Source organism: Dreissena polymorpha, chromosome 10 (genome assembly GCF_020536995.1).
Source record: "Dreissena polymorpha isolate Duluth1 chromosome 10, UMN_Dpol_1.0, whole genome shotgun sequence".
Lineage (NCBI taxonomy): Eukaryota > Metazoa > Mollusca > Bivalvia > Myida > Dreissenidae > Dreissena > Dreissena polymorpha.
Genome location: NC_068364.1, coordinates 28,558,398 through 28,574,193, shown reverse-complemented (window position 1 = coordinate 28,574,193; position 15,796 = coordinate 28,558,398). Strand labels below are relative to the sequence as shown.

Below are 15,796 nucleotides of genomic sequence, written 5' to 3'. Positions count from 1 at the left end.
GTTGACTAACGACATGAGTACTATATCAATAGTAAATGAAAGGATGAAACCACGGGTATGACTTTCACTGAAAGTTATTACACTAGAAAACAAAAGGACCTAAAGGCACTACGATTTTTGAGTAATTTTGCTATATTAGGCTGACCCTACGGCGTGGACAGTTTTGACCCCATGGTCATGACTTCAGCAAATTTAGTAAGGCCAACTAGTCGTTACACTTGATGTTACACACCACGTATGAAATCCCTGATTATTTTGGTTTAGAGAGTTTTTAAGTTTTCATTTTTTACATATATAATTAGCTCCAGTGACCTTCATATGTAATGAACCGGGACGGTATTAGCAAAGCTCCCTCTGAGCACTGTTTGCTCAAAAGAGCTAAGCATATCTGAAAGTGATTTATTGTCATTCATTACAAGTGACATGTTCAAATGTTTCTGTTGGCGACATACGTGCAATTTATGTTTCATCATAACAAAGTGTCAAATATTTGCACCACCATTGATTAAACTGCCATGAGACATATAGTAAATGTATTTCTTTTCGTCATAACGGTCTAACCCAACCGTCGTCATATTAATATCAGATAAAATGTAGAGTATTTCCTCAATACTTTTAGAAAATGAAAAAATCGTAGTGTGTAAGCAATTTTTTTATAGATATTTCGCACTAAATAAGCTATAACGATTTAAAGGGGCATTTTCACGTTTTGGTAAATTGACAAAATAAAATAAAAATGTTTCAGAATCACACATTTTCGTATTATTTATGATATTTGTGAGGAAATAGTAATACAGACCATTTACCATACTCTAAAATATCCATTATACGCATCTTTTGACGATTTGAAAACCTGAAAATTAAAAAGAGTTGCAACGCGAAACAATTGAATAATTTGGAAAGTTCTGTTGTTGTCGTTATTGTTTGTGAAACTACGAGGATTGCTTATATAAGTAAAAAATACATCTGCTCATATCATAAGCACGGACGGTCGACTGGTCTAGGTGGGAGACTTTTTACTCCAGGATTCCAGTGGCTCGAGTCCAGTTAAGGTCTACTTTTGTTTAATTGTATTCTTGTTTTTTTTTACCGGAGAGTTTTAGGTCAGTTGTTTAAATTTATCAATATAAAGCATTTCATGACAAACTTCAATACATTCCAAAATCTGTGAAAAGGCCCATTTAAGCACAACACTATTCCTTAACAATGTAGGCCAGGAAAACATTAGCAATTGTTTCTGAGACACGCACATATGATCTCTCATATACCTTTTCACGCGAGCCTAATACTTGTGCTTTGTCAGTATGCGGATACTCGTAATAGAAAAACGTGTCCATGTACATGTACCGACGGCGTTAATGCATACATAAGGTGTACTTTCCAGACAGCTCAAACACCGATAAAACGCAGAAACATGCTATTCGATTCTTACTATTATAGCACAAATGGCATACAGCTGAAATGTAACTGTTTTAACAACCAAATTCTAAAAGCTGGCGTATGAATCTAGTTTAAGTTTCTGTTTCGTCTCCGTAACGGATTTTTTTTATCTTCGCGCCAATTTTCTTATACACAGCAAGCATTAACAACAATATGAAAATGCCATTGCGTTTTGTCATGCGTGCGTTTTTATAAATTATATGTTAGTTATACGTTACTCATAGCATTAACTATATTATAAACGGTTCAAAATGATTCGAACAATGGAATGATGAAACACCAAAATACAGTTTGAAATGATACAATTATAACATCGTACCTTAGATAGCGAATTGCATAATAACAGCACATTCAAATAATTGCAAATGTATTGAGAAAGTTATCCTTACCGTAATCACCCAACACAAGTATGAAAATAACATCCAGGACAAAACTCATTAGATTCAGGAGATACACGATTTGTCTGGATGACCATAAGGAGCACGATGAATATGTTGATTTAGACGAGCCAGTATCGACAAGCCTGTCATGAAACATATATCTCCAGTGATCACTGAGGCAGTGTCTTCTTTTTCAATAAATATAATGAACGACGGCAGGCGCTGTTAAATATCACATATATTAAACTAGGATTCTCATGAAATAAGATGTCAAACATTTTTTTCTTTAAGAATTACACACGATGGACGAGTTTTGAGGGGCTGAATCATTATGGGTATGTGCACATATTATCTTTCATATGAATGAATACACTGTCATCTATCAGGAAAGCATATACAGTTGAATCTGCAATCAAAAAGTCAACTGATTTCCTTTACTTCAAACATGTACATTTTGCACACTACATATACTATATAAACATGGGTAGAAAATTTATATTAAATATCAGGTTGCTGGTATTAACAGTCATGTATGTATAATGTTTAATTTTTATCTTTTATTAATTAATTTAATATCAACTGAGGTGTTTTGGGGATTATTGATACCTAGTTGCATTAACTAACTCAGCTTTTTAACAAAGTTCTATAAATAAAATATGTAATGGCCCAATCATCTGGCAAAAATACAAAGTAACTTTATAATTGCATAAATAATTAACATTTCCACTTAGTGATACAATACAGCGATGGGTGGTTAATTTACATTTGATAATACTAACCTGATGGTCAATAAAGCTTAATTGGTCATTATCGGCTTGGGTACTGCTCACATGTACTGCGGGTACTGCATACTTAAATGAACCCCGGATACGTAAAATATACTAAAACATACCCGGCCAATTTAGACTGTACCCGACTTGTATTCCTGTCCAAAACCCGATATCGTTAAACGCTCTACTTAATATGATACAAAATTCTCCTTGAAAAAAAAATGCTTTTATGAGTAGGTGTTATATGAACATAATTAATTTGACAAAAATAGCCGATAACGCCAATTCTAGCGTTAGAATTTCCGGGTACGTTTCAGTATATTTTCCTGTACCCGGGGTACATTTAAGTATACTTAAGAGTACCGGTGTTACATTTGAGTAATACCCGAGCCGACAATTACCAATCAAATGTCAATAAAGACATGTGTGAACTCGATAACGATAATGGCAGTTAATTTACGCAAGTCGGCTAAAACATGGCGATTGTGTATCTCACGGCAAGAATGTCTGATACTTTCTTTTGCTCCGGATAAATGTTTCAAATCTTTATTTATTTATAGATCTTTGTTTATAACCCAAAATGGTTGCTGAGAGCTGTCACAGCAAACATTATCATAGGTTTTATTTACACTCCTCTGTTTTAATATGTGGATACTGCTATTTACTTATTCACTCAATTACATCTGTTTACTGAGTTTTGTACAGACTCTGAATCAGCCATTCTACAAAATTAGCCCCACAATATTTCAAAACACATTAGCCTCAATTTAGGAAAACTGGGCTTAATGCATGTTTGTAAAGTGCAGTCCACACAGGCTAATCAGGGATGACACTTTCTGCTTTTATGGTATTTGTTGTTTATAAAAAAGTCCCTTCTCAGCCGAAATCCAGTTTAGGCCAAGAGTGTCATCCCCGATTAGCCTATGTGGACTGCACAGGATAATATGGGATGACAATTTACGCACATGTGTTTAACCATGAGCAAGGCTCGTTTGACATATTTTTATGAAGATGAGCGTCCAATAAATTTGTTTCAGTTATGTGGTATGTGTGCTGCTCAAAACTTTAGTTACTTATCTGTCATACGTTAAGAAACTTATCTTAAAAGACTTGCCAAAATAAATAATAAATGGTCTGGGTCCCAAGCGAATGGCTGGTACTGGCCTCTTTCGTATACTTGCCGTACCTTTTGTATCAACCATTGAACGAATTGCTTAACAACAAGAGGAATGTCTTGAAACTGGTGCGAGCAAGCTGTTTTGATAACCGTAGGTGTTTCTTTACCATTTGGGCATCGCTGTGGGAAAAATGATGCTTAAAGTGACTGGACTAGACTTGATTTTTGATTAGAAGAGACTTCAATAAAAGCGTAAATTGTCGTCCTTGATAAGCCTGTGCAGACTGCACATTATTATCTGGAGGAAACTGTACGCTTATACACCGAGCTCGTTTATCCCAGAGCGCAGCTCATTTACATTTACCCTCACCTGTTTTAATATGTGGATAGTGCTATTTACTATATTTCCCCCCTCCCTCCCCCCCTCCAACACACACCTATGAAAAAATGTATTGTGCTCCTTTTTTTACTATCTGTGTTATAATTCCCTTTGCATTTGCTGAAGGGTTCTGTACAAACGAGATCTATATTGATGCCTTTTCACTAGAATACAAATTGGTATATATATATATATATATATATATATATATATATATATATATATATATATATATATATATATATATATATATATATATAAATATATATATATATATATATATATATATATATATATATATATATATAAAGCCGAGGTTGACAGTAATTTTCAGAAAGTTGACAAATTTACTGTCACACTGTCAGACATGTAATATTTATTTTATTATACCGAATAAACTATTCAAACATGAACAATTTATATGAACCATGAACAATTTTAATATTCAATAACTGAATTTAATTTCAGCAATGAACAACCATAAATATGTTAAGTGGTTCAGATTTACGGGCAGAGCAAAATGAACTTCGCTTTATTCGGCACCGACATAGTAATCAATTTATCCCATCAATTTTCTTAGTTGTCAATTATTTCTTTAAAAATATATTACGGAACCAGCTTTCCGTATTTTATTTTCATCACTTGATTACGCAATTTATGACGTACTTGTGTGACGTCATTTCGGTGACGAAACATCTTGGGACAACACTACGGACGTGGTGTTTTTTTAACAGTAAAATTTTTGTTTAAAGCATCGAACAAATCCAAAACGTATTTCGGATTGTGTTTGTCATGCATAACACCTTAAGAACAGACACTGGAAGTGTATATCGTTGTTACTTTATTGTTATTAGAATTGGAAAGTTGCCGTTGAGGTAAGCGTGTCGTTTATACTAAATTGATTTTCTTTTTGACTCCTGTCAAACCTTAAATAATGGCATTAATCTATTCTACAGCACAGTTTCAGTTGCAAACGATATTTTAATTATCCAAATACAACGGACACGCAAAACTGCGTACTGCGCATGCGTGAATGGGACAGTTTAATTTTCGAACATTCCGCACGTGATTGCTTAGGCAGCCGGATACAGTATTTTTTGTCAGTAAATTTTTCCCGCTGGTGGCACGTGATTGCTATGGCAGCGGGATACAGTATATTTTGGACAGTAAATTTATTCCCGCTGTGTCTGACAGTATTTCTATGTCACGATTGCCTATGGGAGCTTAGCATTGCAAATAAAAGTGAGGTATAATAATACCAAATGTCACTGGTCTCTTGAAATGATTCTAACGGTCTTTGCCATAATGCTTCGAGTTTAGGGTTCAGTTTAGATAGGTACTTCTCAAAGCATCGGACTGGACAAAACGTACTGCCAGGCTGCTCGTAGATCTTTCCTTCTCCTGTGGTATCATTAGGCGTATCGTCAATCCTAAAAAGATGAATTAGAAACTGGTCTGACATTTGAAATTGCCTGAAACCGAAAATAGATAATTTTGCTAAAAGATTATGCGGTTGCACCACTAAAATTCCATATAATTTATGTGTTTTTTTGCCTCTGTCAAGTAAATTAACAGCCACCTTTTAATAGTTTTTTTTGTGCAGAAACTGTCAGCTTTTAGTAAAATTACTACGATTTGAAAGGTTGACATTATATATATATTTTTAATTCAACCTACCCGTGGTTTTTTGTTGATTCTGCGATGACCTGGTGTATGAACTTTCTCCCGGTTGAATCAGTTGCTATAGTTATGTTGACCTCGTCATTGACCCTAAATTCTCTTGACCTCTCCTCAAAAGATAGTACATTTAGTTAAACCACACCCTGTTTTGAAAACCACATGGAGTGTTAATATGTTAATATTAAACGGTACACTGTTGCCACTTAATTTTTCCAGATGGCTGTCTGATATTACAGGTTTGTGGTCGACACTCCCATGTCCACTTCGCTTAAGCTGCTTAGCTTTTGACTTGTAGGTTTCATTACTTGATGAAAATTGCTGGTCTTTCAAATTAATGTTATACGTGCTGAAGAGATGCTTGGAAATTCCATACCTCAGACTGTCCAAAGAATTTTTCTTTAGTTCCTCGCCGTTTTTTTCTGACGTACAGATGCATAGAAAAAGCGTAACTCAATAACTGGTTGTTAAGTTCCGCTGGATTTTCCACGAGATCACCAAGATCCATGTAATTGGAACGAAGATTTTCGTTGTACAAGTTCATACCATGTTTAACTAAACGTTTAGTGTGTTTAGAGTCCTTGTCGCGATCGAATGCCTTCAAATCCTCCTTGCTTATCGTTGAAGAACGTTTGCTTGCCATTTTGTCGTCTGTTTACAGCGGAAAGGCAAAATTGCGTACTGCGCATGCACGAATGGGACAGTATAATTTTCGAACATTCCGAACGTGGTTGCTAAGGGAGCGGGATACAGTATTTTTTGTACAGTATTTTTTTTCCCGCTGGTGGCACGTGATTGCCAAGGCAGCGGGCGACAGTACTTTTTGGACAGTAATTTTTTTCCCGCTGGGTCTGACAGTATTTCTATGTCACGATGGCCTATGGGAGTTTAGCATTGTAAATAAAAATTAAGTATAATATATATAGTATATGTCCTCAAATGTGTTAAAGGGCTCTGTTCACATTTTGGTTATTTTTTAAATAATTGTCGTAGATTAAAAGGGCCGTCCAACAGATTTTGGCATGTATTGAAGCTTGTCATTAAATGCTTTATATTGATAAATTTTAACATTTGAACTAAAAATCTCCAGTAAAAAAAACAACAAGAATATAATTTAAAAAAATAAAACAAGTAACCCTCAACAGGGCTCGAACCACTGATCCCTGGAGTCCTGGAGTAAAAGGTCTCCCGTCTAGACCCCTCGCCCATCCATGCTCATGCTTAGTGCTGATGTATTATTTACCTATATAAGCAATCGTCGTAGTATCCCAAAATAAAACGACAACAACAGAACATTCCAAAATATTTAATTGTTTCGCGTCGCACGACGCTTTATAATTTTCAGGTTTTCAAATCATCAAAAGATGCATATAATAGATATTTAAGAGTATGGTAAATTGTAAGTATTAATATTTCCTAAAAAATATAACTAAAACGAAACTTTGCGAATCTGACATTTTTTTTTAATTCTGTCAAATTACCAAAACTTGAAATCTGTTGGACGGCCCCTTTAAACAAAAAATGTACGCATTATGTTTAAACAAGCAAAATAACGTTCAGGACGGACACATTTTTTTGGGAAAATATTGGTTCATTAAAAGACGATTATCACTCAAAATTGGTTCATTACGCTTTTGCTCTATAATTTGGGAAAAACATTGAGTATTTAAAAGTAATTTCGCTGATAACTATGTAAGCCTAAATGTTGATGTTAAGTAAAGAACTATCGTTTGCTTCCAAAGGTCCCATTTTATTATATCGGGGCAGACAATCTTTTTAATAAACCTTTTTTCTTTTTATTATAATAAGTAAGGATTATTCAAAACAGTACAAAATGGTTAGTCAATATATTTAATGACATTTAAAAAAAAACAACAAACTCCTGATACCCTTCCCTTTTATAAGTTGATTAGGGTCATTTAGGCCTTTAAAAAATGGTCTGCTTCCTGTAACGAGTTGAGAAAAACTTCGGTAGGTAGGTATTTTTTTAAATGAATGAATGAATGTTTTTTTTTAAATCAACACGTATTTCGTGAATGCTTAAATAACTTACTTCTTAATTTCATTCTTAAAAATATTTAATGAAGACTGGTAGTCATAGACCTGGCCCATGTCTAATAAATATAAAAGATTTGAGAAAAAAATGAAGTGAGACTTTGTTGAAAAAAACCCATTATGTGCAGGTGATTATTATATATATACATCACTCAATAGATACACTCACGATAATGATGATTCTTTTGTGTTGTTAGTAAACACGGTCATACATTGATATTGTTTTATGCTAATCCGTGGCATCCCAACCTCAAAAACATTAACAGGGCTGTGATTCAAGAATCGCCACAAAGGAGTATCCTTGTAATTGGGGTACGGTAATTACAATTACAAGAATGGTTGAAAAGTTGTATTAAAACATAAATCGTCTGAAACATTTTCTCCAAATATCAAATCTTTAAAATTCAGTTTCTATTTAAAGTAGGCATATGTGACAACAAAAGATATATTCAATAGAATTACATATTCCGATATTTTACAAATTCCGAAACCAAATTCTAACGACTTACCGAGTAGGTTGCATCATAATTCACACACGAAAGGGCATCGCTGAGCACCATTGAATAGCTATCTGACTACGTCTGACAATGAGCAATACAACATATACTTTTTGTCACAAGGCTTTTTAATTTTGGACATTTTAACACCTCGGCCAGACTGGACGCCATGTTTATTGACCGGATATGCGCTCGCAAGTATGAAAAGACACAAGCACGGCTAAATTTATCGATGTTGTCACGAACCTGCGGTAAAGTCAAACTTATGTGGAAAAAATACGGTCGGCGATAAAAACATACGGTCGTTAGGGTAACAGGAAACAAGACTATTTTTTGATGCCTTATGATGGGCATACACTTGCCTGTGAACCAGCCATTATCTAAAATAATATATGATCCTTGCTCTGGGAAAACCAGGTGTAATGTATAAGCGTTAAGTGTTGTCCCAGATCAGCATGTACAGTTCGCACAGGCTAATTAAGAACAACACCTTCCGCATTTATTTTTTGTTTATATTAAGTCTTTTTTGAGCAAAAATATTGTTTATGCAAAAAGTATCTTCCCTGAAAGACTGTGTGTACTGCACATGTATTAAATTTCTTTTCCCTGTTCATTGCTTATTTATATTTAACATATTTTTCATAAAGCTTAGCTTACAAAAACCTTCAATAGGTTTACAGTAATAAGAAGGCTTCCACTTTCATAGACACTTAAATCAAGGTCAGTCATATTTAAATGCTCTGGAAAAACTGGGCTTAATGCATATAGATGAAGTGTTGTTCTAGATAAAGTTGTGCAGACCGCACAGGCTAATAAGGGGAATGACACTTGCTTTTATTGTATGTTTTGTTTAAAGGAAAACTTTTCTTATCAAGCATCCTGATTTGGTGGAAAGTGCTGTCCCAGATTAGCCAGTGCAAACTGAACAGGCTTACGTGGTACGACTTTGTATGCACATTAAGCCCAGTTTTCCGAGTTTGAGACTCAAATGTTCTACAATATTATACTCAACCTGGCACTTGAGCATCACATTTTGTGGTTGTTCAATGACAAAACATAAAAGAGCAAACACCAATTGAGAATGGTGATTTGAATGGACATTCCATCTTAGCTTTGGAAAATTAAAAAAAAAACTTCCGTTTAAACCTTGCTTTTGATTGTAGCTAAAAGGTACACATGTGTAATAAACAATACATGGGATGGTAACCAATACTGAAAATGATATTTGAAAATTCTTATGTCATTATTTTTATATATTTGAATAATTGATTTTTAAACCATCGACTAAAATGATCCAATTATTATTATGTTCTGCATTTTTACTTAATACATTTTGATATCAGAAGATAAAAGATATTTCTAAAAAAAGTATTTCCGTTCTTCACATTTAATTTAATATTATACTAAATTATATTTATACCATCCTCTAGATGCTATATATGCTTTTGTTTTCGCATTTTTTTCTGAACGCACTCCATAACCATGACGATTTAATTGGTTAATGTTTGAGTAACGAAAGTCTCAGTAAATAATAATGGATTTGATATATGGATATATCAATTAAAATGATTGTCAATTTGAAAGTTACCCAAGTCGGTTTGTCTGTTGTCTTAATTACGAGATACTGAATTGTCAATAATATGTAAATTATCTTATACAAATAATTAAATACAGTGTATTAACACCCATGTACAATGCCAGATTAAACCAAAAATTAAATTACACTTTCTTGATACCATCATGTATGCCAATTTTCATCTCTTGAATTGATGGCAGCTGTTTTCAGAACATTGTCTGATCCATCAAAGATGCCTGAATCAAAACAAAATTGTGACTTATACATATTTACCATTATTACTGTTTGTATCGTGTCCGAAAATTTAGATACGAAATATTAAAAAAATGTAGGTGTCCAAAAGTTTAGAGACACAAATTAAATGTCCGAACATTATAATTATATTGTCATAACTGTGATAAATCAATGTGTAATAATTTTCTTTTGAAGCATTTTTCTGTTCTTGCTTAAAAAATAAATACAACATCACAGCTGTGCTAATTCTTGCCTCAAGTTATATTGAACAAAAAACAACAACATAAAACATTGCTTCCTTTATAAGACGATACTGTTTCAAATGCTGTTGGGTGAGTTTATTATTTTCTGCTGGTACACAAATGTACATGGTTGTTTACCCGACTACGCGAATGAAATGATCAGTTGCCCTCAGACATGAATCTTTCAGGTTTTATGACATTAATCCGGTTGTAAAAATCCTTGATCAAAGTGTCACAAGATAAGGGAAAACAGGACCGAAGTCTGAACAATCGTGCGGTAAAATATATTGTCTGAACATTAAGAGACATTTATTATGGATGAAAACCCGTATGTAAAATAATTAAGAGTAACGAAAAATAATTATTTTTGCTAAAAAAGAGGGCGTCCTAAAACTTAGTCTGTCCGAAAACTAAGAGTAATAACGGTAATGCCCATAGTAGGGTGGCAGCAGTGGCACTGTCCGTCAGTCAGTCTGTTTGTCTGTCCAGCTTTTCAGAGGGTTTTTTCGCATGCAATCACATATTGAGCTGATTTTTAGGTATGGTATGTGAGTTCTATTATTATCTACATGACTACATATAAAGTGTGAGTTTCGTAAGAGTCCGTTGATATTTGGCGAAATTAACTTATCTTAGACATGTTCTCTATAATAAACGTTTTTTCTAGAGTTTTTTAAGCAACCCTGTCAGATATTGTGCTGATTTTGGCATGTTAGTCTACCTTCATGACTTAAAGGGGCTGTCAACCAGATTGACGAAATCCCGACTGGAATATTATATTACATGAAAAAAAGTTTTCATATTTTCAGTATATTCGGAAATCAAGTTCGCGATTTGAAATCGAAAGTACATCGAAAATAGGCGACATAACGATATACATGTACACACTATAAACCACGCAAGTAGATTGATCGTTTTTAGATTACTTTTTTCCAAGTAATGTTATATAAAAGTCGTGATATTTTAATCAATATAATCTAATAATTTTAATTGTAAAAATAGAGTATTTAATAACTTTTTTTTTCGTCAATCTGGTTAACAGCCCCTTTAACAGATGAAGTGTGATTCCATTTTTTGGCAAATATGTGGGCCTTGAACTTAGCAATGTTCTCTATAACCGTTTTCCGGAGGTTTTTTGCTCAACGCTTTCAGATATTTCGCTGATGTTTTGTATTTGAGTCTACATTCATTTTTAGCTCGACTATTATATGAAATATATATAGTGGAGCTATCCTACTCACCCCGGCGTCGGCGTGAGCGTTGGAGTGTTGCAAGTTATCCCTTGACATATTGCTTTTATATTTTGTTTAACCTCTTTACCAACATGACCCCAATCTATAAACAAGACCACACACGTGTATCAAGCATTTTTAAGAATTGTGTCCACTTAGAATATGCATATTATTGATAACTCTATGTTAAAGCGTGCGTACCACCTCAACTATTTTCTATTTCCCTTGACATATTGCTTTCATATTTTGCATACTTCTTAACCAACATGACCCCAATCTATAATCCATAGAAGACAACTGTAACAATCATTTTGTAAGAAGTATGGCCATTTTTCCACTAAGAATATGCATATTATTCATAAATCTATTTTAAAGTGTGCGTACCACCACACATTTTTTTTAAGTCCCTTGACATATTTCTCTCATATTATGCATACCTCTTCACTAACATAACCCCAATCTATAAACAAGGGCAGAAACCTGTTTCAAGCATTTTGTAAGTTGTATGCTCCCTTTTTATACTTAGACAATTAATAATTTGGTGTTGTGTTTAGGTCCACTTGATTCCTAAAGTATGAAAGCTATTTTTTTCACATTTGCAACACTTACTAACTATAATAAGGGAACTGTGCATGCAAAGTTATGTCATTCTGACGGGCATTTTGACAGAGTTATGGCCCCTTTTTATACTTAGAAAATTTACAATTTGGTTACTTTTTGTGTGTTGGTCCACTTTACTCCTAAAGTATTATAGCTATTGCTTTTAGAATTGGAACACTCACTAAATATCGTAAAAGGACTGTACATGACAAATTTGCATAACTCTGGTTTGCATTTTAACGGAATTATGGCCCATTTTTGACTTAGTTACTTTGAATATTGTGTTAAATTTTGTGTTATGATCCACTTTACTTATCGAGTTGAATTTGACCTTGACCTTTGAAAGACATTAACTCTCAATGTCAATTAATTAAATTTTGCTAAAATCGCTTTAACTTCTTTATTTATGATCAGGTTTGATTCATACTTTGACAAAACAACACTCACCTAACATACTACAATGTACTTCACCCAAACCATCACCCATGCCCCACCCCAGAATCCCCCTAATTAACTGACCACACAACCACATTATATCCCCTTCTTTTTACCTGGTTTAGATGTTTAATATTTATAATTTGGATCAAATAGATTCACCGAGTTAACCTGGTTTAGACTATTGCAAAACGCAATGCTGCATTTTTTTACGTTTCATATTAGCCCATGCTGAATTACCACTTCGCCCCATTGGTGAAAACAGGTACCATGTCACATTTTAATTAAATGCCACATGGTACCTGTTTGTACCAATGGGGCGATTAATTTGTTCAGGTCTCATGGAGGAAAATATTCTCAACATTTTAATTGATATTAATGTAGATCAAAAGCTGGGTAAGACAGTTACAGTAAATAAATGACATGATCGCAAATTAGCAAGAAACATGTTGTCAGTGCAAGAAAAAAAACAATTCATCGCTCTTCAAAATCAAAGATATTTTTTATATTTAACACATTTATTGTGTATGCTAAAGAAATGACAACCTATCTATGCCAACTTGTTGTGTCAATGAGAAAAACAAAAAAAATTGTTATAATATAATTGATGCAACAATAAAATACCCTCTATGATAGCTCTTATGTTCACAGAAACTCTTAAAATTATTTTAGCTTATTACAATTTTGTTTACAAAATAATTTCACCTGTAAAACTCTAAGAATGTTATAGTATCATAACAGAATGTTCAACACAATCCAATGGTAATTTAAATCATCTGATCAGAATCATAAATCACAATACATGGAGAATTACACTATTGCACTTTGAACTCCAGGATACTGCTGTTGCCACCAAGTCCCAAAAGGATGGAGTCAGTGTTCCGGTTGTAGCAGACTGACCGTGGGGACACCACTCCATCCTCCTTTGAAGCAATTGTAGCAAGCTTCCTTCTGCCCTCACAGTCCACCTGAAGGATAGTGTGAAAATTGTATCCACAGACCAGCACTTGGTCTCCAGGTGTAACGTGTACACACTGTGGCCATTGTAGTGCAGGGTCAGTGAAGAAGGTCAGGGCTGAACCATCCTTGACCAGTGTGAGGAGCTGGTTCTGGGAGCTGTGTGTGATGTACAACGTGTCCCCTCTGTGACTCACAACACATCTATTTACTGTAAAACAGAGATACATCAATATATTAAATAATCAATTATGTATAGAGTATTCAAGAAGAAATCTTTTTGAAACTGTATTACTAATGCGTTTTTAAATACCAGATGCAACACATTATACAGATATGCATACAATCCAATAATAATAATAACTATGAATTTGTGAAGGAAGTTCTGTCTAAGTGTATTGTGTTCTCTGAATGTTTGACAAATTAGTGAGTATTAGAACAATTAAAGTCTTCACAACAAACATAGGCGGACATATTATCGCTGTAATATGAACAGAAATATGTCAGGTGGTATACCTCCATGCCATGCAGTCATAATACATACATGCATACATAGTTATAATTTTATTGACACATACATGTAATGACATTTTGTACATGACCATTATTCAAAAGAATAAGAATAGTTATTTTTGTTACTGAAATTGAAATTGTATCCAGAGTATTTATCAGTTACAAAAGTCAATTACTGAAATATAAATGCATACTCATTTACTGAAATTTTAAAATGTACCAAAAACTGAAAAAAAGGTTACAAACAGTTAGTACAAAGCAATCTGTGTCTACTGTGAAACCAGTATAATTCAAGCAACATTAATTTTCCCTAATTTTGTGGTGTCTTTTTAACCTTAAAACCGAACGTTCAACATATTTTAAGATAAAGTTTTATATCAGACATTATGAAAAAAGAACCAATTAAAATGCCCCATTTTACCAATCCATGCAATTGTATGTTGGTGAAATTAAATGAATTCACGCTATTGTAGACATGACATATACATAGAATGTTCGAATCAAATTAATATGAAATTGTATTCTTAACAGCGACTTGATATAAACTGATGGTTTATTCTAAATATATTTATTCATAAGGTTATCAATAATAATTACATGTAACTATGATTCCTACCTTTAAAACTCTCTGACTTATCCTCATACACCTTGCTGACAAGTTTCCCTTTGAGTGTGTACTTATACAATGCAGTACCAGCAGTAATATACATTTCATCCTGGTGGAAGGCAATACCAATACATCTATGTTCTAACCGAAGCTTCCTTCCGGTCAAATGCTGCCTGTTCTTGACTGTGATAAACTGGACCTTATGTTTGTCCCTAGAATCCACAGTCACTGCCACCTCACTGGGCGTGATCTGACACATATCCAAGAATCAGGTAGTTTCATTCCAGTGTCTCACCACCTGGTACTGCTGGTCAATAAGCTTGACTTTCTTATTATTGTTGTCTGCAATCAAGACCTGTCTGTCGGGAAGAACAAGGCAGGCTATGATTCTGCATTCCTCTGAATCAATTGATATGTTCACATTGTGTACTGACTTGTCCTGCACAGTGATTACCCTGTTTGGATTCTCTTGCATCATTAATGTCTTGATACTGTTTTCAATCCTCCCAAGGCCAGAAAGTTTGGATAAGTTCTATACAATGTCATTGTGAGGCTGGACTGTTAAATAAAATTTATCCTGAAGAGAGTTCTTATTCAGAAAAGTGTTAGATTGTTCTATTATAGCCATACATTTCCTGGTGGCTATAAAAGATAGTTCTAGTTTGCGTTTATCACTAATGTCCTGTATGTAGTCTCGAAGTTGTTTCAATTCATCCCTTAGCCTGATGCAGTTGTCAACATCGTTTTTCGAAGAGGCTTGCAGTTTGGTTAGAGTATCTTTCATTTCCTTCAGTGTCTTCAGTTCAATTGTGTCTCAGGCTGAATTTATATCTCTGCGAGTTTCCTGTATTGTGTTTAACTGTTGATCGTATGAACTTTGCACAGACCTAATGCTAGCCTCCTGTTTGTCTTGAAGTTTCTTCATTTCTTTCAGAATAGTTTGGATAGAAACTGACAGCTGTTGAAGGTCTGTTGACTGACTTTTTACAATGTCGGAAATAAGTGTTACCTTTTTGCAGTGTCTGAAAGAAAATAGAAAAATAAGCTTAAACTTGTTTAAAATTCTTAAATACTTATTTTGTAAA

The 15,796-nt window shown here is 34.0% G+C and overlaps 1 protein-coding gene across 1 annotated transcript; it reads right to left on the bottom strand.

Moving 5' to 3' along the window:
* Window positions 1-13,449: 13,449 nt before the first annotated feature.
* On the bottom strand, window positions 13,450-15,701 carry LOC127849002 (uncharacterized). Its single transcript, XM_052381729.1, has 2 exons — window positions 14,721-15,701; window positions 13,450-13,802 (listed from the first exon to the last, which is right to left on the bottom strand). Exons 1-2 carry the CDS (start codon window positions 14,968-14,970, stop codon window positions 13,450-13,452), a joined length of 603 nt encoding a protein of 200 aa, XP_052237689.1. The 5' UTR covers window positions 14,971-15,701.
* Between the last annotated feature and the right edge of the window lie 95 nt (window positions 15,702-15,796).

Coding starts and splice junctions, on each gene's coding strand:
- LOC127849002 (XM_052381729.1), bottom strand. CDS start 14,970: ATGTGTCAGATCACGCCCAGTGAGGTGGCAGTGACTGTGGATTCTAGG. Junction 13,803..14,720: donor TAAGTCAGAGAGTTTTAAAG/GTAGGAATCATA, acceptor TCTGTTTTACAG/TAAATAGATGTGTTGTGAGT.